Source organism: Rana temporaria, chromosome 10 (genome assembly GCF_905171775.1).
Source record: "Rana temporaria chromosome 10, aRanTem1.1, whole genome shotgun sequence".
Taxonomy (NCBI): Eukaryota; Metazoa; Chordata; class Amphibia; order Anura; family Ranidae; genus Rana; species Rana temporaria.
In genome coordinates this window covers 31206607-31221147 of record NC_053498.1, presented here as the reverse complement: position 1 = coordinate 31221147, position 14541 = coordinate 31206607, and the positions used below count along the sequence as shown (strand labels likewise).

Sequence of the window (14541 nt, the reverse complement as noted above, 5' to 3'; positions counted from 1 at the left end):
TCGGATCTTAGGGATATCTATGCGTAACTGATTCTATGAATCAGTCGCATAGATAGAAACAGGGATACGACGGTGTATCAGCAGATACGCCTGCGTATCCCTTTTGTGAATCTGGCCGTAAGTGCCTGTAGGCTTCACATTGCCCACAACCAAAATTACAACGGTGTGGACATCTTTTTTTGAATATCTATGCGGATCGGCGGTGGATTGTAAAATAGTAAGTGACCGGATTTATATTATAAAAACGCAGGATGAAACTACATACATTTAAAAAATGCTAATTGTGGTTGGAACTCCGCTTTAAGTCCGGAATAAAGTCGCAATGAACACCCTAGTTTGTATATTTGTGTGCGGTATTAAAAAATCATCCAATCATTAGCAGTAGGTAAGGTTATATCAGCCAATCAAGCAACAGCAATCAGAAATGGACTTGATTAGATACTACATCGCTTTTTTTTTGTGTGTGTGTGTTTTTTTTTAATTATTCCTTCATTTTAATTTAGAAGGATGTTGAAATGTATGGCTGTTATTGACTTTTGATCTGGATTTTAAAGTTGTATTTGAAGTAAGCCAGGTCTTATTAAAATTATACTATTTGCTGGATGGACATAGATTTGGGGGTTGTAACTAGGGTTGTCCCGATACCACTTTTTTAGGACTGAGTACAAGTACCGATACTTTTTTTCAAGTAGTCGCCGATACCGAATACCGATACTTTTTTTTAATGTGTCCCCAAATGCAGCCATGTCTCCCCACAAATGCAGCCATGTCCCCCCACAGATGCAGCCATGTCCCCCCACAGATGCAGCCATGTCCCCCCCATATCCAGCCATGTCCCCCCCATATATCCAGCCATGTCCCCCCCATATGCAGCCATGTCCCCCCATTATCCAGCCATCTGTCTCCCCCCCATCCAGCCATCTGTCTCCCCCCCATCCAGCCATCTGTCTCCCCCCCATCCAGCCATCTGTCTCCCCCCCATCCAGCCATGTGTCTCCCCCCATCCAGCCATGTGTCTCCCCCCATCCAGCCATGTGTCTCCCCCCCCATCCAGCCTTGTGTCTCCCCCCCATCCAGCCTTGTGTCTCCCCCCCATCCAGCCATGTGTCTCCCCCCCATCCAGCCTTGTGTCTCCCCCCCATCCAGCCATCTGTCTCCCCCCCATCCAGCCATCTGTCTCCCCCCCATCCAGCCATCTGTCTCCCCCCCCATCCAGCCATCTGTCTCCCCCCCATCCAGCCATCTGTCTCCCCCCCATCCAGCCATCTGTCTCCCCCCCATCCAGCCATCTGTCTCCCCCCATCCAGCCATGTGTCTCCCCCCCATCCAGCCATGTGTCTCCCCCCCATCCAGCCTTGTGTCTCCCCCCCATCCAGCCATGTGTCTCCCCCCCCATCCAGCCATGTGTCTCCCCCCCATCCAGCCATGTGTCTCCCCCCCCCATCCAGCCATGTGTCTCCCCCCCATCCAGCCATCTGTCTCCCCCCCATCCAGCCATCTGTCTCCCCCCCATCCAGCCATCTGTCTCCCCCCCATCCAGCCATCTGTCTCCCCCCATCCAGCCTTGTGTCTCCCCCCCATCCAGCCATCTGTCTCCCCCCCATCCAGCCATGTGTCTCCCCCCCATGTGTCTCCCCCCCCATCCAGCCTTGTGTCTCCCCCCCATCCAGCCATGTTTCCCCCCCATATGCAGCCATGGCCCGCTTACCTGCTACCGCCGACTGTGTACAGTACTACGGCCAGGAACATTACAGCTTTGAATAGCTTTAATGATTGGAGCCGCGCTGCGTGTATAGACACTCCCCCTCGCTCGGGATTGGACAGTTCACCCGAGCAAGGGGGAGTGTCTATGCGCGGCGCCAATCATTACAGCTATTCAAAGCTGTAATGTTCCCGCCCGTATTACACAGTCGGCGGTAGCGGGGATGCGGCGTAACGGCGGCGGATCGCGGCGGTGGTTTGCGGCTCCGGTGGCGGCGGTCGGCGTCGGCGGCGGTGGGGGGGTTAAGTATTCTATTTGTGTATCGGGGCCGGGTATCGGCGTCTGAGTACCGCCGAAAAAACTCGGAATCGGTCCCGATACCGATACTAGTATCGGTATCGGGACAACCCTAGTTGTAACGGTCACCACCGTTTACGACCTTCCATCACATCCACGACAGCTTATCGACACTCCAACCGACAGGACTCGATCCCATTTCATTTGCCCAGAATAAAGACGAGACACAGCTCTGTGCTTGTTCCAAATGTCATGATACTTTAATGGTTTCTTCTCAGCTTTTTATACAGTACAAGGCATTTTAGTAAATCCCCCTCAGATGTGTTCCTACCTAGTAACATAGCACATTAAATATATATCACTGTCTCTTCGCCCAGTACACATCTGTTGTCGAAGCCGTCATTGAAATTTCTGTGAAAATAACACAATCTCAAGGTGACTTTGCCTGTTATTGATTTTTTTTGCTGCACCTATCAAGGATGCTTCACTGTCTGATAATAAAACATCTACACATTTGTCACATCTAAATTAAAACCCCAAATATGACATAGCTGCAACAAAAAATGGAAAAACTGTGTTACAGTGACTATTTCTTGAAAATATAAGACTATTTGCCCATTTACTGTGATCCTCACACGATTTTTGCTCTGCTTGTTTCTTATCAGAGAGCCGGAGTGACAAAGCCAAGCGCTTGTTTAGACACTACACGGTTGGATCCTATGACAGCTTTGATGCTCCTAGGTAAGAGATTCCCGCTCTTTCTTTATGCTGGGTTCCATCTGTCTACAGACATCGTAGCAGTGTGCTGCGTCTTCAAGGACATTTGCAGGTGTGATTATGGCATGGACTGGCATGGACTGGTGCCAGGCACTTCACGGTGGTCAGTGGAAAACGAGAGGAACGTGCAAAAACAGAACTTGTGGGAATATGATTTCTTTCCTCTCAAATTAAATGGGTTCTATGTTAAAATGAAGACTTAAAGCTATTGTGATAGACTTGTTGAGATAGACAAATAAGAGTAATAGTAGGGTTTTAGGGCCAGATTCACGTAGCCCGGGCGCAGCGCAACGTAACCGATTTAGGTTACACCGCCGCAAATTTTCTGGCTAAGTGCCCGATCCACAAAGCACTTACCTGGAAATTTGCGGCGTTGTATCCTAAATCCGTCCGGCGCAAGGCGGGCCAATTCAAATGGGGCGGGTACCATTTAAATTAGGCGCGCTCCCGCGCCGGACGTACTGCGCATGCTCCCGACGCAAATTTCCCGACGTGCTTTGTGCGAAATTACGACGCGCCGACGTTTTGTGAATCGTGACGTGAAAAAAAGACTTGCGCTGGGAAAAAATAAATGTTTTTAAAAAATTCAAAAGCGACGCGGGAAAGACGGGTATACTTTTACATGGTGTACTAATTTTACACTTTGTTAAAAGGTGCCCTATCTTTGCGACAGCAAACTAACACTTGCGGCGACGTAACGACGGGAAAAAGTTTTGTGGATCGCCGTAAGTGCTAATTTGCATACCCGACGCTGGTTTACGACGCGAACTCCCCCCAGCGGTGGCCGCGGTACTGCATCCTAAGATCCGACAGTGTAAAACTATTACACCTGTCGGATCTTAGGGATATCTATGCATAACTGATTCCAGGGCTGGTGCAAGGAGTTTTGACACCCTAGGCGATACGTAATTTTGCGCCCCCCCCCCCCCCATGCACGCTCTGCCCCTCACTTAAAAGCCGTGGTGCACAGGCTTGCACATGGACCTGGCCCGAAGACAAAAAGTGGATGGCACCAGCTCGCTTCCTCACGCCAGCCGTGGTTCACAGTCTGCCTGTTTGTACAAGCAGACAGATACGCTGACAATGCTTTACAGGTTCTTACTAGAAACAATAATAAATGCACATTTTTGTATCTGCAAAAAGATCTGCATTTTTTTTTACAAAGGTGGACTTGAACTTCCACACCTCAAATTACCCCAATTCCTGTATTTTCAGGTCTTAGATCATCACCCCCTCTGTACCCCCCTGCACACACAGATATCTGTTCCCCCTCTGTACCCCCTGCACATCTGCCCCCCCACACATATCTGTTTCCCCCTCTGCACCCTCCTGCACACCTGTCCCCCCATACACATATCTGTCCATCCGTCACCCACACACACATATCAGTAACCCCCTGCACATCTGTCCCCCCCACACACACATTACCCCCCTGCACGTCTCCCCCCCCCACACACACACATACCACTACCCCCCTGCACGTCTGTCTCCCCCCCCCACACATATCAGTACCCCCCTGCACACACATATCAGTACCCCCCTGCGCGTTTGTCCCCCCACACACATATCTGTCCCCCCTGCACGCCTGCCCCCCACATATCAGTACCCCCCTGCACGTCTGTGTCCCCCTCTGTACACAGTGCAATGCACTATTAACTTAAAAGCAGAGTCAATGTTTTATTGCTGCCTGTGTTTTCACTATACCTGAGCCAGCGGCTGGTGATTACTTTACTCCAGGAGAGTTGCGCTGGAGAGATGGATGGAGGGATGGACATAGGAGGGAGGGATGGAGATGGAAGGATGGGGCTCTGTACAGAGATGGAAGGAAGGAGATGGAAGGAGGGAGGGATGGAGTTGGAAGGATGTAGGGAGGGATGGAGATGGAAGGATAGGGTTCTGTACAGAGATGGAGGGATAGAAGGAAGGAGGGAGGAATGGAGATAGAAGGATGGAGGGAGAGATGGGAGGATGTGGCTCTGTATAGAGATGGGAGGATAGAGAGAGAGTGGAAGGCTGGGGCTCTGTATAAAGAAAGATGGAGTGATGGAGATGGAAAGATGGAGGGAAGGATGGAGATGTATGAAGGGAGGGAGGGATGGAGACGGAAGAATCAAGGTAAGGATGGGGCTCTATACAGAGATTGAAGGATGGAAGGAGGGATGGGGGATGGTAGGATGGAGGGAGAGATGGAAGGATGGGGCTCTGTATAGAGATGAAAGGATGGAGGGAGGGATGGATGGAGATGGAATGATGGAGGGAGGGAGAGATGGAGGGAGGGAGAGATGGAGATGGAAGGATGGAGGGAGGGAGGGAGAGATGGAAGGATGGTGGGAGGGATGGAGAGGGAAGGATGGGGTTTGTATAGAGACAGAAGGATGGAGGGAGGGAGAGATGGAAAGATGGGGCTCTGTATAGAGATGGAAGGATGGAGGGATGGAGATGGAAGGAGGGAGGATGGAGATGGAAGGAGGGAGGGAGGATGGGGCTCTGTAAAGAGATGGAAGGATGGGGCTCTGTATGGAAATGGAAGGAGGGAGGGAGGATGGGGCTCTGTATGGAGATGCAAGGATGGAGATGGAAGGAGGGAGGGAGGATGGGGCTCTGTATGGAGATGCAAGGATGGAGATGGAAGGAGGGAGGGAGGATGGGGCTCTGTAAAGAGATGGAAGGATGGGGCTCTGTATGGAGAGGGAGGATGGGGCTCTGTATGGAGATGCAAGGATGGAGATGGAAGGAGGGAGGGAGGATGGGGTTCTGTATGGAGATGCAAGGATGGAGATGGAAGGAGGGAGGGAGGATGGGGCTCTGTAAAGAGATGGAAGGATGGGGCTCTGTATGGAGATGGAAGGAGGGAGGGAAGGAGGGAGGGAGGGAGGGAAGGAGGGAAGGGCTCTGTATGGAGATGCAAGGATGGAGATGGAAGAAGGGAGGGAGGATGGGGCTCTGTATGGAGATGGAAGGAGGGAGGGAGGATGGGGCTCTGTATATAGTTGGAAGGATAGAGGGAGAGATGGAAGGATGGGGCTCTGTATAGAGATGGAAGGATAGAGGGAGAGATGGAAGGATGGGGCTCTGTATAGAGATGGAAGGATGGGGCTCTGTATGGAGATGGAGGGAGGATGGAGGGAGGATGGAGATGGAAGGAGGGAGGGAGGATGGAGATGGAAGGAGGGAGGATGGAGATGGAAGGAGGGAGGGAGGATGGAGATGGAAGGAGGGAGGATGGAGATGGAAGGAGGGAGGGAGGATGGAGATGGAAGGAGGGAGGATGGAGATGGAAGGAGGGAGGATGGAGATGGAAGGAGGGAGGATGGAGATGGAAGGAGGGAGGGAGGATGGAGATGGAAGGAGGGAGGGAGGATGGAGATGGAAGGAGGGAGGATGGAGATGGAAGGAGGGAGGGAGGATGGAGATGGAAGGAGGGAGGGAGGATGGAGATGGATGGAGATGGAAGGAGGGAGGGAGGATGGAGATGGAAGGAGGGAGGGAGGATGGAGATGGAAGGAGGGAGGGAGGATGGAGATGGAAGGAGGGAGGATGGAGATGGAAGGAGGGAGGGAGGAGATGGAAGGAGGGAGGGAGGATGGAGATGGAAGGAGGGAGGGAGGATGGAGATGGAAGGAGGGAGGGAGGATGGAGATGGAAGGAGGGAGGATGGAGATGGAAGGAGGGAGGGAGGATGGAGATGTAAGGAGGGAGGGAGGATGGAGATGGAAGGAGGGAGGATGGAGATGGAAGGAGGGAGGGAGGATGGAGATGGAAGGAGGGAGGGAGGATGGAGATGGAAGGAGGGAGGGAGGATGGAGATGGAAGGAGGGAGGGAGGATGGAGATGGAAGGAGGGAGGGAGGATGGAGATGGAAGGAGGGAGGATGGAGATGGAAGGAGGGAGGGAGGATGGAGATGGAAGGAGGGAGGATGGAGATGGAAGGAGGGAGGATGGAGATGGAAGGAGGGAGGGAGGATGGAGATGGAAGGAGGGAGGGAGGATGGAGATGGAAGGAGGGAGGGAGGATGGAGATGGAAGGAGGGAGGGAGGATGGAGATGGAAGGAGGGAGGGAGGATGGAGATGGAAGGAAGGAGGGAGGATGGAGATGGAAGGAAGGAGGGAGGATGGAGATGGAAGGAGGGAGGGAGGATGGAGATGGAAGGAGGGAGGGAGGATGGAGATGGAAGGAGGGAGGGAGGATGGAGATGGAAGGAGGGAGGGAGGGAGGAGGAGGCAGACCCGCCTATTGCTAGCGCCGGCCCTGACTGATTCTATGAATCAGCCGCATAGATAGAAACAGGGATACGACGGCGTATCAGGAGAAACGCTGTCGTATCCCTTTTGTGAATCTGGCCCAAAATGTCTTCCTTTCCTGCAAAAAATGCTTCTGAGCTCAACATCTACTTCAACAGAAATACATACGACCAAAAACATTGGTATTTTGTCATCCAACTTTCCTCAACAGATATGATGTGAGGAAATGCTTAGGCCTTTTTTTTTTGCAAATAACTGTAAGGCCCCGTACTCACGACCAAACATGTCTGCTGAAACTGGTCCGCGGACCAGTTTCAGCAGACATGTTTGGCCGTGTGTAGGCCCGAGCGGACCATTTTCGGGCGGATCAGACAGGTTTCCAGCGGACAACTGTTTTCTGGACTTGCTTTAAAACAGTCCGCTGGAAACCTGTCCGCCCGGACATGTACGGTCGTCTGTACAGACCTACCGTACATTTCCTGCCGCCCGCCATCCCTCGCATGCGTCGAATGACTTTGACGCATGCACCGCGGACACGCCCCGCGTATTGTTTACGCGCGGACCTCTGTTCGATGGTGTGTACGGCCATCGAACAGAAGTCCCCGGGCAGTCCCCGGGCAGACATGTCCGATGAAAACGGTCCGCGGACCGGTTTCATCGGACATGTTTGATCGTGAGTACTCGGCCGAATAGAAGTGACCTGGAAAAACGTTTTCTTTAGGAAAACAATTTTAGCCCCTCTGTTGCTCTTTGTCTATCTCCCCCAGTCTTACTGTGAATGTAGTTCTAAGTTAAAATGTGATTTAAGGATTTGAATTTATGATTATTTTATTTTGGCTTCTCTGTGGGCTCTCCGAGGGCTTGGAAGTTGTAAAATCCTTGATCTTGACTGATGTCCATGTAGCCTTCTTCATGCAGATATCTTTATCTGGTGTCTTTTTTTTCATTGTATCCGTTTTGTTGCCAGAAACTAGATTTTGGGCTTTGGTTTCAGTACCGAGTACAACAGAAAATCCTAATATACCCCTCACCATAATGCATCTCTGCACTAGAGTACCACCACCTAACGCTCCTCTATCTTATCACTTATGCAAACTCATAAAACTAGCCCTAAACTCTTAACCTCCCTCCAACCAGTGGCGGCTGGTGCTCATAATTTTGGGGGGGCACAAACAAAAAAAAAAATCAATTGCAGCCTCACTGTGCCATCAAACATCGCCACTGCGCCATCAAACGTGCCATGCCATCAAACGCAGCCACTGTGCTCATCAGTTGTCACCACTGCACTGTGCCCAGCAATTGTCACCACTGTGCCCAGCAATTGTCACCACTGTGCCCAGCAATTGTCACCACTGTGCCCAGCAACTGTCACCACTGCACTGTGCCCAGCAATTGTCACCACTGTGCCCAGCAATTGCCGCCAGATTGCTTCCCTGTCCCCCAGCACTTACCTTTCTCGGGTCAGCCATCCTCCCTCAATATCTTCTCCCAAGTCCCGCCCTTAATGTCGCTTCAGCCAATCAGGTTACTGGTAACCAGACCTTGTGAACCTGATTGGCTGAGACGAGTGTCAGTGTTAACCAGGGAACGCGCGTCCCCTGGTTAACTATTTGGAAGCCCATTATAGCCAACAGGCTGTAATCGGAAAGCCTATCAGAGCCGTTGGCTCTGATAGGCACTTCCAAACACCAACAAACTGCTGTTATTCAGATGGCTGGCGCTCACCAGGGGGCCAGCCATCTGAATAGTGGACGGCAGCGGAGACAATACATAGAGATTCATGCATTGCATGAATCTCTATGTACTGTACACCTGACGGCGCAGGGGAGAGAGAGGGCGGCGCTCCTGCGCCCACTATGGACGCACCGCCGCTGCCTCCAACCTAACCATTGACACATAACATTCAGACTTGAAGGGTAAAGCAAGACTGGACCACACTTTCACATTGCAGTGCGCTGTAGCAGGGCATGACTGGTGTATAGCTGATGTCCCGACTACGAACCCAGTACCCGTGCCCCCACTTAACCTAAGTAAAGACAAACTACTTCTTGGTTAAGAGGCCAGCCGGCCACTTTATTATTACAAATAACAAACAATAATACTCTTTAAATATATAAATATATATATATAAAACAACAACCAATATATATATATATATATACACCATAACAACCCACAACTTTACAACTGCTGTCTTATTTTAGGTGAGCGAAGGAAATATGACAACTACCCCATCGGCTGCACTAACACCACCCTGGCCCCTAGCCGTGGTCCCACAAGCTCAGGGACGAGCTGTTGCTTCGTGCCACTGCAGCCCGATGTTATCTTGTAGCCCACTATTTACGACTAGGGAGGGTACCCATACCTAGATAGGTCCAACCCATCCCATGTCATAAACCGACTTCCTCCACTCTACCACCAAGACCCATGCCAAACATCTCCCTAAAATTCCTAAACCTAGCCACCACAAATAGGGCGGGCGGGCGGGAAATCCTCTCTGCTGGTTCCCTCTTTCCTGCTCTGCTACCCGGGAATGAGCTGGGCCCACCCCCCAACCCGGGATACTATACTCTGCCCCCTCCCTATTTTCAAATCACACCCCATCACCAGATTTTTTAACCCCTCCTCACACTACCCATTGGTGCTCTCCCTCCAGCTCCCCCAGTCATGCCGGCCCTCCACCTAGGTTCCCTTCTATTCCGGGCCTATCCTTTACTGTGTGTTGCATTCCTGAAAAATGGTCAGATGGAGTTTTGGCCATGCTGGGTGCATTGGCAACCCATTCAAAAGGAATGGGATGTCTCAACCCAATGCACGGAAAGGAGGCCACAAAACAACTGGGTAGGACTTTACACAGATATAAATGGACGAAGTTGCAATGTCTCTCTTAGCTACACCCGAAAATCCTGACCAAAATCATTATGCTTAACCATACCCTCAACCTAACACTAACAGCATACATACTTCATCCTGCATCAGGAGTGGACTGTGTCCAGTTATTGTTGTTCTATATGGCAGTGGTCATCAACCCTGTCCTCAGGGCCCACTAACAGGCCAGGTTTGTAAGATAACTGAAATACATTACAGGTGATACCATTTGCTGCTCAGTGATTGCAGTATTCTAGTCTGCATCTCTCCAAGGTAATACATAAAACCTGGCCTGTTAGTGGGCCCTGAGGACAGGGTTGATGACCACTGCTTCATAGGCCTTATGCACGCCAGCGGTTTCGCCCATACAGAAATATCAAAGAATTGCATTTTTGGGTGCAGCAGACGGCACCTGCTACAAGAAGGCTGTCAAAATCAAGGACATGCTGCAATGTGCAGTGCTGAGCGGGACTTGTGAAGGGTTGTATGTACGGTACCAGAATTGTTTAGAGTTTAGAGTGATTTTTTTTCTTGTGTATGAATACCTACAACTACTGTATAACAAAGGTCTAGTTTTTATTAATGGGAATGTTATAGTGTTTTTAATATGTCTTTACAGTATATACATATAAACGGAGTCTTTATGTAATGAATATTATCTGTTTTTGTATATGTTTTTAAAAGCATTGTTTCTATGTGTAATTTGTAAATATATGAGTGGGGTCAGCCATATTTTCTCAATACAGATGAAAAAGCTGCTGTCAGTACTGTGTTTTAGTTTTGCTTTACCATTCCTGTTCACAATGTAAGTGTGAGTCAGCTGACTCACTGAAAACCATGCCCTCCCTGTGTGGCTGATGTGTTAACTCAACAAATGTTGAGCAGGTATGAGTGACTGTAGATGAGAACAGAGCTTGCTCTTGTGGTGAGCTACAGAATTCTACATTCAGTCCTATAAAATTAGAAGAGAAAACATGTTAAAAGCAATGATCATAGTAAAAATTACTATAAGGTAAACATTGACAAGGCACTGTACACTTTAAAAAGTTTTTGGGGTAGATCCACAGAGATCTGCACCCGCGCCGCCGTAACTTTCCTGGCGTAATTCCGAATCCTGAAAGATTGCGCGCCGAAAGTTACGGTGGCGTAGTCTATCTTTGGCGGCGTAACGGCGCGTAATTCAAATCGGCGATTAGGGGGCGTGTTTCATTTAAATGAAGCGCGTCCCAGCGCCGAATGAACTGTGCATGCTCCGTTTCTAAATTTCCCGCCGTGCATTGCGCTAAATGAGGTCGCAACAACGTAATTTTTTTTAACTTAGACGTGAATTACGTCCATCCCGATTCACGGACGACTTACGCAAAAAAAAAATTCAAATTTCAACGCGGGAACGACGGCCATACTTAACATGGCAAGTCTAACTATACGCCGCAAAATAGCAGCTTTAAGTATACGCCGGAAAAAGCCGACTAGAGACGACGTAAGAGAATGCGACGGCCGCGCGTATGTTCGTGGATCGTCGGAAATAGCTAATTTGCATACCCGACGCGGAAAACGACGTGAACGCCACCCAGCGGAGGCCGAAGTATTGCATCTTAGATCCGAAGGCGTACGAGGACGTACACCTGTCGGATCTAACCCAGATGCCGTCGTATCTTGGTTTGAGGATTCAAACCAAAGATACGACGCGGGTAATTTGAAAGTACGCCGGCGTATCAGTAGATACGCCGGCGTACTCTGTCTGTGGATCTGCCCCTATGTTGTTTTTTAACCTAGGTATTAGTGGTTATATTCTCTGCATTGTTTTTTTGCCTTACCTTGCCACGATGGGCTCACATGTGGCTGCAGTTTGTAGTGTCATGGCTGATCAGTTCTCCTACATTATTATACAGGATTTATATAGCGCCAACAGTTTGCACAGTGCTTTACATCAGGGAAGACAGTACAGTCACAATACAATTCAATACAGGAGAGATCAGAGGGCCCTGCTCGTTAAAGCTTTTACAGTATAGAAGGGAGGGTCAAGTGGAACAAAGGGTAGTAGCTGTGGGAGCAGGCCCGTCGGAACCCGACAGGCAAAGCAAGCATTTGCCTGGGGCCCCGAGCTGGCCAGGGGCCCCCGAGCTGGCCAGGGGCCCCAGCAGGGAGGGCCCTTGCCGCACCGCTGCTTCCTCCTGCAGTCCGGTCGGCGGTGTACCATAACCGCGCGGTACAGGAGAATCAGGTTCCTGTTCCCGAGTGTTCACTTCCTTTCAGTCCGGCCCCAGGAACAACAAACTGAATCTCCTGTACCGCGCGGATATGGTACACGGCCGACCGGACTGCAGGAGGACGCAGCGATGCGGCAAGGGCCCTCCCTGCTGGGGCCCCTGTTCGGACACCAACACATCTGGCGGCGTGTGAGGATAGAGGTAAGCCGCCAACCCCCCCCCCCCCCCACTTCTCAACTGAAAAACTGAAATGTCACTTTTTTTTTTTTTTTTTGCCTGGGGCCCCCAAATATCTTCAAACGGCCCTGTGTGGGAGATGGACAAAAATGAAAATACAGTTGTTAGGTGTGGGTAGGATAGGCTTCTCTGAAGAGGAGGGTTTTCAGGGATCCTCTAAAAGCCAATAGAGAAGGAGATGGATGGACAGATTGGGTTAAGGAGTTCCATAGGCTTAGAGAGACTCTGGAAAAGTCCTGGAGACGAGCATGGGAGCAGGTGATGAGAGAGCTAGAGAACAGGAGGTTTTGAGAAGAACGAAGAGAACGATTAGGTTGGTATTTAGAGACTAGGTCAGTTATGTAGCTGGGGGCAGAGTTGTGCATGGCTTTGTACATTCACATATTTATTCACTTGGCTTTTCCCTATTCGCCAAAGAGACAAGCAAAAAATTGTGAGTGTCCAATCAATGCCTTGCCTTTGCTCTGTGTTGCAGCACAAATGTGGGAGAGCTAATGGAATGAAAGATTGCAACAAGTGAGGCCCCGTACACACGACCGAGTTTCTCGGCAGAATTCAGCCAGAAACTCGATCGGAGCCGTATTCTGCCGAGAAACCCGGTCGTGTGTACACTTTTGGCCGAGGAAACGGACGAGGAACTCGTCGAGCCAAATAGAGAACATGTTCTCTATTTCCTCGTTAGTCAATGAGGAAACTTGGCTCGCCGAGATCCTCGGCGGCTTCACAAGGAACTCGACGAGCAAAACGATGTGTTTTGCCCGTCGAGTTTCTCGGACGTGCGTACAGGGCCTAAGAATGCCCTGTGGAAGAACACATGCAGCCTGTTATCACTGTATTGCATGTGCACGGGGCAAACTATAAATACATCAGTAAATGAAGAAAATCTTGGGAGAAAATGGACAGCCGCACTCCAGATAAACTTCGGAAAGTTGTCTTTATTCGGTAAAAGTGAGCATACACAGCAAGACACAGCCACAGAAAGGGACAGCCGACATGTTTCGCACTACGTTAGTGCTTAGTCATGGCTATAAAGACATCAGTAGCACTGAGATATAACAAAGTACTATAAAAGGTACCCCCCTCCTCCGCACACCAATTTATTTAAATACACAGCATTCTGCTACTTACGTGATGTACAGTAAAGGTTTACACCTCCTTTAACAGACCAGCCTACAAGACCTACACTAATGTTACCCTTTTAGTTTCTTATCACAGCTAAAGCACATTGTCAGTATGGCTCTTGTGAACTGACCTTCTTTATAGTGAGAGGGCTGGCTTATATCATACCTCCCAACCGTCCCTGATTCGCCGGGACCGTCCCGGAAATTGGTCCTTGTCCCGGAGTCCCAGTAAATCAGGGCTGAGCCCTGGAATGCCCAAGGCGTGTGTGAGTTATCTTGGTTCCTGCTCGCCGCAGGCTACACTTGCATAGCAGTCGGCATCTCTCTGTGTTGGGGAGTGCACTGAACTCGCCTCTCCTCCTGCTGTGATGTTCTCCTGTACACAGAGGAGAAGGAGGGGGGAGGAGGCACACCACTCTGCCTGAACAGCATCGGATAGCAGAAGATCGGTGAAGTTAAAATGCAGTTAACCCTTAGACTGCTGGCACATCATCACTGCATTGATAATTTTCAAGCTCAGCTGGACTTTACCATAAAGTTACGTTTTAGGAGAGTGCAGAGGGGCTTGGCTTTCAGGTTATGTTGTACCAGTCTTCACGTCTGTAGGGTGGTAGAAGTGTTGCTGTATGAAGACTGGCCCTTGCATGTCCACAATCTCAGTAATAGATTGTATTTTTTTTCTCATAGCAAGCATCCTGTCAGTGTTCCCAGAGCTGGAGAAGAAAGCTAGCTCTTGGGCTTATGGAAAAAGCGTGCACTTCCCTCCAAAATTACAATGCAGTGCTTAGTGCCTGGGGTCACATGTAGTCTTTTGCCACTTTTTGTGTGGCCCATTGGTCCCCTGCAGACACTTATCTGTAATATGTCATGTATATGTCTCCACTCTATGATTGACTGCTGATGCATGCCATTGCCCCCAGTCTTCAACAACCCCTGTAGCATGTTCATAGTCTCTCACAGTATGTCTGCAGTCTATGACCATCTCCTCTATCATGTCTGCAGTCTCTGACCATCTTCTTTATTATGTCTATACCTCTGCTATGCAGTCCCTGACTATTTTAATGAACGTCTTCAAGTTGGGCTCAG

General features: G+C 49.9%; 1 protein-coding gene across 1 annotated transcript in view; it reads left to right on the top strand.

Moving 5' to 3' along the window:
• Positions 1–3057, top strand: part of LOC120916489 (SH3 and multiple ankyrin repeat domains protein 1-like) — an 89881-nt gene extending 86824 nt beyond the window's left edge. Inside the window, exon 8 of the mRNA XM_040327479.1 lies at positions 2665–3057. Within this exon, the coding sequence (XP_040183413.1) occupies positions 2665–2744 (80 nt within the window). The 3' untranslated portion in view covers positions 2745–3057. The remainder of the gene's footprint in view (positions 1–2664) is intronic.
• The last annotated feature ends 11484 nt before the right edge of the window (positions 3058–14541 follow it).